Genomic DNA, 16,592 nt, shown 5'->3' on the forward strand with positions numbered 1-16,592 from the left:
TGCCTGTTTATGAAATGCCCAACTTCCTTGGGTCTTTTTCTCCTTGCCATTAGTCATGTTTCCAGTGCACTCCCCACTCCTCCCCGTAGACAGTGAGTATGCCATGAACATACACTTATTTTAATATTAACTTTAGAAAGGAAGATAACCAAAAGGAAGATAAAGTTGCTGCCAAAACAATGTATGGTATGAGGCATTCCAGAGCCAAATGCAAATGCTTTTTCAATTATGTGCTGCTCTGGATTATTCATGCCAGTTCTCCTCTTTATAAGCATGGAAAATCAGGAGTTGACTGTGCTGTCATTTCCCATTTGATGGGCAGTGAGCATGATGCTCAGAGATGTTAAGGAATTTGTCCAGGATAGAAGCCAGAAAATGAACTCAGCTAAATGCCTTTTTGCTTTAGCCATTGAAACTAAAAAGTGCTGGCTTCTCTAGATCTGTATTCTATTTCCAGATAAAATGTCTCCTCATGGAAAGTTGATTACTGACTGTTGGTCATAAAAGATTGTAGCATTGCTCTGTATGAATGGTTATGATTTTGTAGAATGAATGGCCCTTGTTTTCTGAATGATCAGGTTAGGAATGCATGTTGCTCTTGTGATCATCAGAATGTCAGATAGTGTGTGATACACCTGAAGAAATATATTTAAATCATATACCATTGTGTTTCAGTTCCAACAAGGACAATCCAGACAGCAATTTTGTGAGTTTGCAGATCAACATCACTGCTGTAGCTCAAGTAGAAATAAGAGGGTGAGTGATAAACAAGGCATAAAATAATATAATAGTATGTAGTAGTAGTATAGCTCTGTGTATGTAAAGACTTATGATGAAATACTGGTAAAAATTATATGGAATATTCCTAATGTGTTAGAGGTCATAGTTCACTCTGTTACCAATTTTCATTCTTTTCTACTGATCACTCACCTTCTATCAGAATTACAGTCAACTTTGTATGATAATTAAGGATATCAAAACAAGACATCAGTTAATCCCCAAAACTGGCAGTTCAATAATTAAACTATAAAAACCAGTTGATGAGAAACTAGATAAAACAGACAACCATATGATTGCCTGAAAAACAAGGTCCTTTTTCAATAGTTGTTTTAGACACAGTGACAATTTAGCCTCACTATATCACATGTTGAGTTTAATAGAAATCTGACTAACTCTCAGATGCAAGGGTGGATGGAATCTATAGTCTGTATCTTTTCCCTTTGGTCCTGTTCTTTGAGGAAGGTGCCAGTAAGCAATCAATCAAGAGACAGGAGGAAAGTGGTCAAGGAAAGACTTTAGTAACTACCAGCCAGGACATCCATGCCTGTGGGGCAGGAAATCGGAAATGGACTGCCAGAGTTCTTATCTTGCACAAAAATGGAATCCTTTGGTTTTGTTATTGTAATCCTGCTTTTTTCAGAACAATCAAGGACTTGGTTAAAATTATCAACTGGTGTTTTAGACCAAATCATCCTTGGGGTTCCAGAATACTGGTTCCCTTCCTTTTCCCTAGGTCCTGAGTGGTTTACACTCCTCCACAACAGTGGGTTTCAGTACCCAGAGCCACTGTCACCTGGCCTCCTTCTTGCTGTTCCATGATGCTCTCACTGGGACCCTGTCCAGGTGTCTGGGTAACACTGAGCATCCCCCTAGTGGACTGGATAATAATAATCATAATAGTTATAATATAATATAATAATAATATCAATAATGCCCAAAACTTATCAACATTTTCTGTGGGCTATTTCATGTATTATATCTTACCACATACTAGTATCCTAGTACAAGTAAAGGAATTGTGGTACAAGAAGTCTAAACCCCTATCTCTCACCCTGCACAAAACTCAACTCAAAATGGATCAAGGACCTCGGAATCAGACCAGAGACCCTGCATCTTACAGAAGAAAAAGTAGGTCCAAACCTTCAACTTGTTGGCTTAGGATCAGACTTCCTTAACAGGACTCCCATAGCACAAGAAATAAAAACGAGAATCAACAACTAGGATAGATTCAAACTAAAAAGCTTTCTCTCAGCAAAGGAAACTATCAGTAATGTGAAGACAGAGCCTACAGATTGGAAGAATACCTTTGCCACTCATACTTCAGATAGAGCGCTAATTTCCAGAATCCATAAAGAATTCAAAAAACTCTACACCAAGAATACAAATAATTCAATCAACAAATGGGCTAAGGAAATGAACAGACACTTCACAGAAGAAGATGTACAAGCAATCAACAGATATATGAAAAAATGTTCAACATCTCTAGTAATAAGAGAAATGCAAATCAAAACTACCCTAAGATTTCATCTCACCCCAATTAGAATGGCGATTATCAAGAACACAAGCAACAATAGGTGTTGGCAAGGATGTGGGGAAAAAGGTACACTCAGACATTGCTGGTGGGATTGCAAATTAGTGCAGCCACTCTGGAAAGCAGTATGGAGATTCCTCAGAAAGCTTGGAATGGAACCACCATTTGACCCAGCTATCCCACTCCTTGGCCTATACCCAAAGGACTTAAAATCAGCAAGAGATACAGCCACATCAGTGTTTATAGCTGCTCAATTCACTATAGCCAGATTGTGGAACCAACCTAGATGTCCTTCAGTTACTGAATGGATAAAGAAACTGTGGCATATATATACAATGGAATATTACTCTGCCATGAAGAGTGATAAAATTATTTCATTTGCAGGCAAATGGATGAAATTGGAGAATATCATGCTACGTGAGATAAGCCAATCTCAAAAAACTAAAGGACGAATGATCTTGCTGATAAGCGGATGAGGACATATAATGGGGAGTAGGAGGGGTTAGTGTTAGGGTTAGGGTTAGGTTTAGGGTTAGGGATAAGGAGGGTGGTTAGAATGGAGGAAGGAAGGACTGTATAGAGGGAAAAGAGGGGTGGGAAGGGGTAGGGGGGAAGGGGAAAAAAATAACAGAATGAATCAAACAACATTGCCCTATGTAAATTTATGATTTTTAATAAAAAAAGAAAAGAAAATAGTCAGATTGTGTATAGTCAGATTGTGCATATCAGCCAGTCTCCAGTGCTCATGCTCAGGAATAATCACACTATCCTGCCTATGAGACAGAGGTTTTTGGATCCTATGTATAAAATTTATTTATGTATGCTCCATGGTTTTTGTATTCAAACCAATATTTTATTTTCACCCATTTTTGGTGCATGTGCTTATAGTTCACTCATTTTATTTGCACAACAGTCTTACATTGTAAAAATATAACATAATTCATCCATTCTCCTCTTGATGAAAATTTGGAACTTTTCTCCTTTTCACAAACTTTTTCATACATGTCTTCTAGTACACAATGGATGAATGTCAGTCAGGTATATGTTAAAAACTGGAATTTCAGGATCAGAGAGCTTACACCATTTAACTTTACTAAATAATTTTAATCTTTTTTTCATAATAGTTATGTCAAATTGAACTCCCACCAAAAGTGTATGAAAGTTTTCATTGCTGTACATTATAAGACAGAATGGTCCAGTTTTTAATTTTAAGCCATTGATGGATAAGAAAGAGCATGTATCTGTAAGTTTGATATGCAGCTCCTTATCCTTTATTGAAATTGAGTTTTTTATATGTTTATGGAGTTTTTTTTATATGTTTATGGTTCTTTGTTAGTCATATTCAGAAAAATTCTTGTTAATATTATGTACATATTTCTACTTTTTCTTGTTAATGCATGGAAATTTGTTTATGTTCAAGAATTTAAACACTATTAATTACACTTGCTGCAAATATCTTATCACAGTTTATGGGGTCTGTGGGTTTTTCTAAAGTCAAGTTTACTGAGGTGTAAATTACATAGACTAAAATTCCAACCTTTGGGAGTCCAGTTTGAGTAGCTATGATGTCATGAGAACTTTCAATATAGAACAGTATCACCACCCCCATGATTCCTATTGGTTCTTTTCTCCTGCACTATAGGCCTTGGGAACCTTGATTTATTTTTCTGTCACTGTATTTTTACCATATCCAGAATGTCACATAAGTGGTCTCATTCATTCAGAGTATGTCTGACTTCTTCCTCTTAATATAATGAATTTGAGAAGCATTCATCTGCTCTCATGTATCTGTAGTCTGTTTTTTTTTTTTGTGCTGAGAAGTATTCCATTATATGATGTCCAGCAAGCGATTCATTCATTTACCAGTTGGTGAACATATAGGTTGTCTCCAGTTTGGAGTGTTAAGAATAAAACTGCTATGAGCATTCACATGTTGGTCTTTGTTGGGCCATTTGTATTAACAAATGGAATTACTGATTTGTACATAAAGTATACATTTGTAAGAAATTGCCCAATTTCCCAAAAAGGGTGTACCATTTCCATTTTGCTTCCCACTAGCAATGGATAAGAGGTCCAGTTGTGTTCATCCTCAACACCATGGACTTTGTTCGTTTATATTCAGTCATGCTAATAAATGTGTAGCATATCTCCCTGAGGTTTAATTTTCATTTGCTTAATGACTAGTTACATTGAGCATCCTTTCAATGCCCATTTGCATATCTCTTTTCGGTGAAGCATTTCAATTTTTTCCTCACTTATTATTTGGTTGCTTGTCTTATTACTGAGTTGTAGAAGTTCTTTATATAGTCTAGATAGGAAATCATTCATCAGTTATGTGTCCTGAAAATATTTTCTTCCAGTCTAAGTATGGCTTTATATTTTCTTAACTGTGGTGTTCGAACAGAAAAATTCTACAGTTTGCATGAAATCCAGTTGATTAATTTTTTCACATTTTGTGCTCTTTGTGTCCTAAGAAATTTTGTCTTTCCAGAGTCACAAGGATTTTCTCCTTTGTGCTTTCTACTAGAAGTTTTGTACTCTTCGGTTTTACATTTAGGTCTCTGATTAATTTTAAGTTCATTTTTGTATTTGGTGTGAGGTCAGAGCCAAAGATTGTCCATTGAATTATGAATCTGCCAAACAGATTGATCCATTGATGGGATTAGAGCCCTCATGATCCAATCACCTTCAAAAGGCCTATATCTGAACACCGCTGCCTTGGAGATAAAGCCTTCAACACATGAGTTTTGGGGGGACATTTCAGATTCAACCCATTCAGTGCTATAATTCTTTCTTCAAGATTTTCTTGAGTAGCATTCTCAAATTTTGACATGTTGGAATTTCACTATAAATCTATTCAAAATATTATTAAATTTCTTTTATGATTTTTTCTTTAAGTCATAACTTGACTCATGGAAAAAGATTTGTTTGATTTAGATAATTGGAGCTAATCTAGATGTTTTATTTTTGTTGATTTCTGGTTTTTCTCTAGGTCTTGATGAGAAAAAACACTGTTTTTAAAAGTCAGAGAAATAAACACAAGCAATCTTTTTTACTATTATATTTTTGTTTAAAAATTTTTTTACAATGAATCCAAATACAGTCTGTAAAAATAAAAATAAATTAAATTTAAAAATTTTTATGGTATTGAGAATTAAACACAGGGGAGCTCTATCTCTGCACTACCTCCCCAGTCCCATCTTTTAAACTTTGAGACCGGCCTCCTTAAATTCCCCAACTGGACTTGAACTTGAAATCGCCCTGCTTCAGCCTCCTAAATTGCTGAAATTACAGGTGTTCACCACGATGCCTGATACTATCTTATTTTTATGATCTTTTCAAAAATTTCAACTTCTGTCTTACTCTTTAAGCTTGACTTAGCTTAATTTTGCTAACCAAAATTAAGTTAGAAGTATTTAGCAGTTCCAAAATAAATTTAAAATTGGGAAATGTTTTTACTCAATAAGACATAACTCAGTCCAAGGCTTAATGGAACTGTCTTTATTCTCATATATTTATTTTATGATATTAATGTTTTAAAATACATTTCTGCCATCACTTACAGTAAAAAGAAAAGAAGGAAATTTCTACTCAATTTTTCCAGTAATCCAAACAGTTTATTAAAGTTAGGTTTCTCACATGGGTACAGTTGTTCTAATTGTTAGATTAATGTCCACCGTCTATTTGCTAAGACAGTGTTGAAGTTCTCTTGGGCCACTTTATATACTAAAACTCTTTCCTCTGAATATGCAGCAAAAATATTTTTTCTGGTGTTTATTTCTTCAAGGAATGAACAACTGCTATGCTAAATAACTTTCATGTTCAGTCTTCAAAAAAAAATTGATTTTCTTTTGGCCAATGGTATTCATCCCGGCTTATTTTATCATTCACTAACACATACAGTGTTTTGTTTTGTTTTGTTTTTTCTTAATTTAATGTTGCTCTTATAGTTTAAAAACAACAACAAAAAAACCAAAATGGATTTTTGTTGAGAGTTGAAAATTACAAAGAACTATTCCATTTGTTTCACAGCTAGATAACACCAACATTGACTTTGACCCAATTTACGTGCCATTTGTTGGTACAAAGGATCAATTTAGCATAGATTTGTGAGAAGTAAATTTGGTCACTAGAGACATCAACACATATACTGAGCTCATGAAAAGTAAGATAAATTGCAATATTTGTGAAATAATCAGAATTGAATGAATTTGTATAAGGAACGATTACAATCACGACTAACCAAGGTCTACAGAAGATACTGTCCACAGCATTGTTCAGACAATAAATGAAAATCTTTGCTATTTGAAAGTAATAGGATTTGAAAACAAGGTTATAAAAATAAGGTTTTCATCATACTTCCAGATCCTCAGATTTGAACTTCCAGACACCATACACACTTCAACCTGTCAAAGACCTAGTTTCCTTATTCTAGAGAAACTTTATTCCAGGAAAATTAGACCAATACAAAACCCATACAGAAGTGCTTATAGCAATTGATTTAACTAGTCCCAAACTGCAGACAACCCCAATGTCCTTCAACAGGTGAATGATAAATGAACTGTGGTACATCCACACCATAGAATATTATGAATTATTATTGAGAGATGGACAACTTGAATGGCACTCAGAATTATGCAGAGTGGAAAAAAAAACAATCCCAAAAGGCTGCCTACTATATGTTTCCATTTACATAACATTCTTGAAATAACAGATTATAGAAATGGGGAACAGATTAGTGGGTGTCAAGAGAGGAGGGGAGGATGGGGGCAGAGCGAAATAAGTGTAGCTATGAAAGAGTATCTTCAAGGAGATAAAAATGTTCTGTATCTTAACTACATCAATGTCAATATTCTGGTTGTGATATTGTATGCAATAGCACATCTTCATTTTATAAGATGTTATCATTGGGGGAGATTGATTTATACAAGGGATCTCTTGATATTATTTCTTAAAACTGCACATGAATCTGTAATTATCTCATAATGAAATTTAATTAAAAAAAAAAAAAACCTAATCCTTGCTTCCTTCCAGTTTTCCCTTCATGATTCAGTGTTACCATTAACACTACAGATTGTGGAATCTTTTTACTGACTGAGGCTCTCCATGAATAATGCTCAGTCTTCAGAGGGAGAGCTGTTCAGTAGGGTTAGTTAGATTACCTCACAGGCTGCTTATCCCAAGAAAATCAGTAGACTTGCTTCCTTCTTCCTAAAAATTTTCACTTTGAAAACAAGGAATAGTGTGTCACTGATTGACTTGGGAACCTTTCTCTGCCATTGTTTCCCCAGCTTTCAACCAGTTATCAATGAGTAAATAAATAAACCATACTGTTATGATCCATTTTAATGATTTTTTCTATGCTCCATGATAGATTATGTTTCTTCACATATCTCTACTTGATGTTGTTACAAAACCATGCCAGGAAGTTTAGGTTGTGTCTACTAATTATCACTGCATCTTAGGGGCCCCTAAGGTACATTGTGTATTAGAATACAGTGGATGAGCTGTAGTCCTTACCTGCAGCTAACCCACTATTCTCTGTATATCTGTTTTCCTTTTGTGTGGAAAATGAGAAGTTTTGATCAGATTGTCTCCACAATATCTGTCAAGGTCTAAAATTTTGTGAGTTTATAATCCTAGAAAATTTATGACCAGTCCTATAGGATTGAAAATCATAAAAGCAAAAATTTCAGAGAAAATGTGTTCAGTTTCTGTTCTATGTTTGTTCTCTATGAAAAAAAAAATTTCCAGAGATGCACAGTAGATAATGGATGTTGAGCATGGACTCCCCTCTCTCTTGCCAAGATGAGAAGAAAATAAAGATTTGAGTGGGGAAGCTGACCAGGCCTTTGGCAATGGAACCCAGGATCTCTGAGTTTCCTTCTAGTGAAAGCAACGCACCATGTCCTATGCTCTTCTCTCTACCTCAGGTTTGAGCATAACATGATCTAATCAAATCAAGCAGGAAAAGAGAACACAGCATAATGACAAGAACATGGCATGACGACTTTACAATTTTAAGGAGATATTTCTAAGGTGTTAGCATAGCAAAGCTGTGCCCTGCATTTCTTGCTCAACAGTTGCACATTAAGGACATATGCAAAGGGACTGTAAATTTACAATCTTATAACGTTTTTGTGGGTTGTCCATTTTGAAATGTCCTTCTTCCACCCACCTCTAGAAAACAATTCAGCCACATGAACTTGGACTACAAGCATTGGAGATGTTTTCCAATCATTTGTGGTATACAACCCAAAGAGTTGATCATAATTTTCAAAATAAGGCAATACAGACATACTGACTTTAAGTTACTTGCCCTTGGGTCAGAATTTAACCCAATAAATTGTGCTCTTTGCTTTGGAAAGAAATTACCCCGTGGAAGAGAAAAACCAGTAACATTTAAAGTTCCTAGAGACTGTGGTTAACTATTGGATATCCCTAAAAGGGCATTTGGGGCTCATCCTTGCGTTGTGTACTCTGGAACTCATTCATGCTTCATTGTATTTTGGCTCTAAGCCTGGCCTGGTGAGAGATCTGATTGCATTAACAAGAAACTGAAAAAAATCTAGGAAAAAAGGAATATACAATGACTGCTTTTCTATTCTGAAGTCTTTAACCATAAACAGTATTTCTTTACAACTGAATATATATCACATAGAATCCTAGCATGCACACACACAGAGTCTCACTTTGCAATATGACTTAAAGCAAGGATTATGTAATCTTTAAAAACACAGACATACACAGAATAGATAGATGATGATGATGAAGAAGATAGATAGATAGATAGATAGATAGATAGATAGATAGATAGATAGATAGATAGATAGATAGATAATGGGCAGACACGCCAATGTACATGTTCAATTACTCAACTCGAGAATGCTCTCTGCTCTGCCTCCTAGTGTCCAAGGGTGAGGGATCTTGGACAAGAGTTCTGTCGTTAAAAGTTTACAGAAACAGATGTTTGGGATCCTCCACTCATCCCTTCAGTCGTTTTGTTGAACATCACTTTCAATATTTTTCCATGTAGACAATATCTTGTGAGATAAATCGAGAGCTGCCTGTTTTATCTGATGACAGAGCACTGTAGTGAAACATTCCTGCCTTGACCAGCAGCAGCAATTAACACCGCACTCCGTATTTCAGAGTATCCCACCCTCCGCAGATCATTCTGCCCATTCATAACTGGGAACCAGAAAAGGAGCCCGGCAAAGAGGATGGAGTTGGACCATTGGTGGAGCATATTTATGAGGTAGTTTGTTTGTTTGTTTGTTGTACTGGGGATTGAACCCAGGGATGCTTTACCACTGAGCTACATTACCAGGCTTTACCACTGAGCTACATTACCAGACATTTGTTTTTTGTTTTATGTTTTGTTTTTTTTTTGTTGTTTTTTTTTTTTTTTTTTTTTGAGACACCTCAATAAGTTGCTGAGGGCCTCACTAAATTACTGAGGCTAATCTCAAATTTAGATCCTCCTGTGTCAGCCTCCAGAGTTTCTTGGATTACAGACATATGCCATCACACTCAGTGAAGTACCTATTTTCTGTTAACTGTTTTCTATTTTAAAGTTTTGTTATGGTTTTATCTTTATGTTCTTTATTAATAAACATACACTGTTTTGAAAGACACCAATCCAAGTTCTGAGTTTTATATACTGTTTAGATTCACGGTGTCATGCTATCACATTGTGGAGTGGGTGGTGAGAGATGTCCTGGGCACTCACAAACATGGTCACTTGATTCTTGGTGGTGAAAGCCATTACATGGTAAGAAGCATTTTATCCCGTTATTGTTATTCTTTATTAAAATGTTCTTTGTTTGCTTTCTTTTTATTATTTGGATAGCCTATGCATAAAAATAACTAGCTCCCTAGACCTTATTTCATTTCTTCCTAGATTTCCAGATATCCTTAAAACCCACCCATCTCTTAAACTGAAGTTCATCAATTAGAAGGTGACAGATAGAAAACTATATTAATTTTCCTTATACTAAAAAATTTACATATAATATATAAGATGGGTGTGTGACAGATTAGATAAGAATAAATCTATTTTTCATTCAAAGAACCCAATTAGATATTAACAACTTATTCTGAAGTTTTAAATAGTCTGTTGATTAGTAAAATGTTTTCCAGAAGCAAACAAGTCACGCATGAAAAGAACCTGATGTTGTTTTCCCATTTTAAGTGTTAAATTGTGAACAAGGTAAAGATTTATTGACACAGGGCTAAATTTTAAATTTCTTTTACAGTTATAACCCAATACAGAGTAAAGGGTTAGTTTATTCATTGTTTATGGTTTTGGTGTGTTTTGTTACTAAAATTAATGCTATTTGTGGAGAGTATTCATTTTCAAGGGAATAGAAACAAAATTTTGATAAAATGAAGTTCTAAGGTGTTTTCTGACTGAGGTATCTTCTTGAGAGTGGTAATGCCTTCTGTTCTTTTCCTATGTAATTCATGCCACTGATTCAATGATTCTGCCCATGACTTTCATCTCAAGCTGCAAGGATCATGAATAACATTCTCTCAGAGCAACTGTAAAGCCATTTCCAAATTGATGAGCTGTTTCCATAAGTGCAGGAAAAGTCCCAAGTCCTGGGTAGGATTAGCTTGGGAACCTCTATCATCTTCCCAACCTGCAGCTCAGGTTTGGAAGCCCTGTCCAGAGCTGGATCAAAGTGTGGCCCTAAGCTCATCTGATAGTGAAGGGATAACCCTGTCCCTGTGGAACTCACATCAAGAACCTCACGAGAAAAATGAAAAGCTGTCAAATAATTTATTAAATTTGTGTGTGCCTGTTTCACCTCAAGAATGTTGAAACTTTAAAGTTTGAAAAAACCATCCAGACTCAATCACTCCCAGGGCAGCAATGCTGCTGATCTTAGCATAAATGGATCATAAAAGTTTAGGGTAATTACCAGCAGTGCCAAAAGCAATCATCATATGTTTCTTACATGCTAATCTCATGTCTCATTATATTCTGCATCAATGTATGCCACACTTCTTTGATAATGTCAGCTAAGTAGGTCACCTAAATAAGCAAAAGCAATTTTGCATTGTTTCATAGACCATGATAATTATCCGAAGTGGGGGTAGGGGAGATCTCTGTTAACTTTGAAGTGAATTTCTAAGTCCATGATAAATCTAAATATACTTAGTGCTTTTGGCAAGTTATTTTGTGTACTCTGAATATGGGATTTGTGTGTTAACAATGTCCATCTCTTTACTTAATGTGGCCTTTCTTTCCCTGGGATTTTTTGATTAAAACAAAAGTAGCTCAGCTTTGAAATGTGCAGAATGAACTGTAGTGAGCACTGGCTGACTTTTGCACTTGATCGATAGCCATTTCCCAGAGGATAAAAGAGAGTGCATCACATATGGTTGCAATTGACAAGTCAGTAGTTAGGGAAGAAAAGGCAGATTTCAATATAAAGAAAAAAATCAGTATGTTTTGAAAGCATTTAATTAAAATTGCATTTCTAGTTCTATCATTAAGTTAATATAAATTCAAGGTAAGCATTGCAATTAGCAGGCATGGTCTACATAGGTTGGGTATGCCTATTCTGAAATTCAAAAATGTACTCCAAAATCTAAAACTTTTTGAGAACTGGCATGATGTCCCAAGTGGAGAATTTCATACCTGACTTCATATGATGGGTGGCAGTCAAAGATTACCTTCAGGCTTCAATAATTAATATGAATTATTAATGAATTTTGTGACTAGAGTTGAGTCCCATCCCCAAGATATCTCATTACGTAAGTGCACTATTCCAAAATCCAAAACACTTCTGGTCACAAGCATTTTGGACAAAGGATGTTCAATCCGTATGCTCTTCAATGAAGAAATCCACTCTCAGAGCTTCACAGACCAGACCAAAGAGTCTTCTCTAAACACTGTCATGTCACACTTTCAGAACTCCTGATGCCCATAGGGACTTTATTTTTTTCCTTCTTATTTGCTAGAGTCATTGTCCTGATGACTTACAACCAACAACACATGTCTTTAAAAATAGGTAAAGGTAGATGGAGTTGGATTTTGCATCCCTCCTCCTGCTGCACCATTCTATAATCTGTCACTTGCTTACAGCTGCACAACATTGGACCAAGTACCATCAGTGACACTGTTCTGGAGGTGGGCTGGCCATTCTCTGCACGGGATGAGTTTCTCCTTTATATTTTTCATATTCAAACTCTGGGACCTCTGCAGTGTCAAACAAATCCTGATATCAACCCACAGGATATAAAGGTAGGAGTCTGGTCTAATTCCTAGCTTTATTTAATTTTTATGGTAAGGAAAAAGTAAAAATGGCTGCATGTTTAAAATAGCAAAGTAATGGTCATTGATCAGACCTTTACTTTTAGTTTTCTAGTTAAGTGCCAAACTTATTTTAAATATCACCCTTAAAAACCTTAAATTTTCCTAGTTTTTATTGCTCCAAGTAACTTGTCATTTATTTAACCCATTTCAACATGCATCTTTTATATAGGGCTCGATTAGCAGCACTACCAAACCAAAATCATTAATAGATATGTCATGTTTTAGAGAATTAGTACGAAATTCTATTTTTAAAGTCTTTTTGGTATATTTCCATAAGACATGAGTATCTTTGCCAATAAAGGCTCTTCCAGCTGTTGCCAATAGCAAGTGGCAAAATGCAAGAATTTGCCAAAGGCTTCTTATTGCCCTGAAAAGCCCCAGACTGGAAGCTTATGGAGAAACCTAAAGCAGCATTCTGCAGCTCTTAAATACTTCACCTGGGGGGGGGGGGCGGTCTATGGAAATGCAGAATCTGGAGGACCCTCAGATTCCGCCTCTCTGCAAGCTCCCACCTCCTATGCACGTGATGGTCTGCTGGAGTTCATTAACAAGGAGCTCAAGTGTCCAAAGAGTTGATCCCATCCAGATTAAGATCCAAATTTGGCTTAGGCTCCTTCTGGGAAGGAAAGAAATGAATTAGCATAAGCCCTAGAAAATGTCACATTTGTATGAAGACAAAACAAAAAACTTAGTTAATCAGATGGTGTCCTCAGAAGACAGCTTCATTTAAGAACAAATATTCCCTTAGTAGCTACAGGGACATAGTATCTCTGGGGCAAGGGTAGGTTTCCTGAAGTACTGACTTAACCATCTGGGGCACAGGGCAGTCTTGACCCTGGGCTCAAGTGTTGGGTCATTGGGGGTCATTACAGGCTTTCTTTATCAACCCAACGTGCCTCCTTATTCAAAGAGAGGAAGACAAAAAGGAGGCTCGATGATAAAGGACTTGTGGGGCAACAGTCTCTTTCTTCATAGGGAAATAATAAATGAGGCCACTTGTATTCCATAATGTTATTTCAAATACTTGCTCTGGGATTTTCCCCCCATTTCTTCTTTCTTCACTCTTCATGGGGATTATTTTAACATCATAAGGGTTCGTAGCACCTTATAAAATAATGACTTCAAATGTTGATGTATGACATTGAAGTGATTCAAACTTTTGCATATCCTACTCTGTATTTCATATGTACTATATCTCGGTCATGGAGTTTTAAAGCACATGATAATGCAGAAAGCTTCTCTCTCTGAGTGCAATGTTTAGTTTATATCTGACACTATTTATATATGTTTGTATATATTGTGTAATTGTTTAATGTTCACTATGTTTGTTCTGAGGCTTTTTTTGTGGTAATTTAACAATCATTTACAGTGACTGGGATAGTACTAATAGATAATTTGCCTCAAATGTTGACAGATTCATGAAAACCAAATGGAAGTATATACTAAGCACATGGTATCCTCTGCTTCCCACTTATTCTTTAACATACTCATAGATTTTCAGTAAAAATCTGTCCAAGGCTAGGAATTGTTTTAAATGCAACTTATGCTCATTTTCTGAAGTCCTCAATTCATAAAAATTGAATGTAATATTTGGCAACAGCATAAAGCAACAGATTCCTAAAGTTACTAATTAAAATAATATATGAATTCTTGAAATTCTGAATTCAAGGAAATGTTGAAATGACATTACCTAAATATTCTCAAAGTACTTCTACATATATTTATTTAATATATGACCCAGAGAGTGTAAAATAATTTTTACAGATTTTAAAGTTGATAATCAGTATATTTTATATCAGTGACTATAAACAATTGAGAACATCTGAGTTATTTTCCTCTTAAGATATTAAATAATTTCTTGGTGAAGTTGCTGCCATTTCACTTGACAATTTATCTCTTCCTAGAGAATAGAAAGATAAACCATATTTTCTGTCTTAAATACAAAGCAGAAATTAGTGAAAAGCAACTTGCGGGTTTTCTTATATGTTCTTATTTTTAAAACAACAGGCATGAGAAATTTCTGATTTTAGTATCAATTTTAAATACTTGCATCAAAGGTAATTGCTGGGTTGTTTTTACTTGCTTGTTTTGTTTTTTAACATGGTATAGAGAGTTTTGTTTTTTTGGTAAGAAGCAGAGAATGTAGGTTTACTAAAAGGACCAGAGAGGCAGAAATACACTCCTTAAAGCAAGAATTTAATCCTGGTATTCAGTCTTAATCCAGGCATAAGTTATAATTCCGTATTTCTTGTGCTATGGTGTGGGTGTGTTCTATCCCTTCCAAAGCTCATGATAAAATTTGGTTCTCAATGTAATGGTGTTGAGAGGTTGTGGGACCTACATTCAGTGTTTGGTTCGCGGGAGCTCTGCCCACATGAAAGGGATGTTCAAGTTAGTTCTCAAGTTAGTTCTCAAGTTAGTTCTCTTTACTGTGGCAGCAGCTGTTAGGAAAAGACTTCTACTCCCTCTGCTTTCTCACTGCGTGACTCCTTCCATTCTTCTGCCATGAAGCAAAGCAGGTTCCATGTTCTTGCATACCCCAGCCTCCAGAGCATGAGCTAAAATAAACTTTCTTTTATAAACTATTCAATCTCACCTATGCTGTATAGAAATAAAATGGACTTAGACCATTTGCTCTATAGTTTCTTTATAAGGACAACGATAAGTAGTAAGTGCCTCTGACACATCTGTATCTATAAGCAGTTCACTTCCCACATGTCCTTCTGCCTTCTGAGGATGTTCCACGTACCACTGGACCAACCCCACAAATGTTCTAGGCCAACCATGGCTGTCACAGAAGACCTCCACCCAACTTTCTTAAGCCAAGAGATTTTCACAATTCTGCCACCACATTCTCCTCCTCAGCCACTCGGTTGATTTTGCTTCAACCAAATCCCTTTCTCTGACATTAGACACACTTCTTAGCCAATTTTTTCCTCCCACGTATTTCTCACTTTTACTCAATTATCACTGAAAAGAAAACTTTTCTCTCTTCTCAACCTTCTCACAAATTTCTAAAAAACCTTATTATAAAAAAGAAACCATCCAGATTTTATTAGAAGCATTTTCTAGGCCACCCACTTCAAGGAACCAGTGCTACCAATCTAAAGCCTTTGAAATGTGCCAGATAGCCCTTTGAATCTCTACACAGCTTCCACAGACTTTCTGATTTCCCTCTAATTCAACCTATTTCCACCTTAATATCAGCATTCAATATCATATGCTTAACACAATGATTTTTCCCCCTATTTTTAAAATTACTTGTATGGCCACAGTCCTGGATACTATTATTTTTATTGCAAATACACAGTTTTATGGCATCAAAACCATATTGAGGCTTAAGTAGGCTTTTTGTGGACTGGCTTGAGAACTGAACTACCATTCGAAACATCACTTCTGAAGAGAAATGCATTCTGAATGCCAAATATCCAGCCCAAAGCTTTCTGAAATCCAACCCATCTATAAACTGAAGAAGTGTTCCAAATGCAACATAAGGCTCAAAGTCTTCTCACATAAGCCTCAGAGTCCAATGAGTTCCTAGCAGGGTTCAGTTTTTACAACAGTAACTGGTACAGTTTGGTTATCCCCCCAAGTTAACCAAATGTTCCCCAAGTTTGAGGAGGGAAGACTGACCACGTGATCATTTTAACCTGTGCCTCCTTTAGGAAACAATGGTCCAACTTATCACCACATCCACCCCTTAGTTGCACAAATTGGGAGCATCAGTTACTAAGCTGGGGTGAGGCAAGAGTGACCACACACAGATGCTGCTAGAAGTCCATGTACTTTTTTATTTGAAAGCCTGCCTTCCAGCAGAATTCAATGAGACTCACTCAACATGATTTGCTGACATTGTTCAAATCTCAGAGTCTGAGGTAGGTAGAAATATGGGTGATAATGGAGGTTCAGGAGAAGATGAGCTATACAACCCCTTGTTTTCCCACCTGAGAAAAC

General features: G+C 36.0%; 1 protein-coding gene across 2 annotated transcripts in view; it reads left to right on the forward strand.

The window, feature by feature from the left end:
* The window catches only part of ITGA8 (integrin subunit alpha 8), a 232,611-nt gene that overhangs the window by 179,115 nt on the left and 36,904 nt on the right, over window positions 1–16,592 (forward strand). For both annotated transcript variants that reach the window (XM_079108168.1, XM_079108169.1), the window contains exons 23-25: window positions 676–756; window positions 9,464–9,569; window positions 12,408–12,566. In XM_079108168.1, coding sequence (XP_078964294.1) covers window positions 676–756; window positions 9,464–9,569; window positions 12,408–12,566 — 346 coding nt within the window. The remainder of the gene's footprint in view (window positions 1–675; window positions 757–9,463; window positions 9,570–12,407; window positions 12,567–16,592) is intronic.

Source organism: Sciurus vulgaris (genome assembly GCF_902686455.1).
Source record: "Sciurus vulgaris genome assembly, chromosome: 12".
NCBI classification, from domain to species: domain Eukaryota; kingdom Metazoa; phylum Chordata; class Mammalia; order Rodentia; family Sciuridae; genus Sciurus; species Sciurus vulgaris.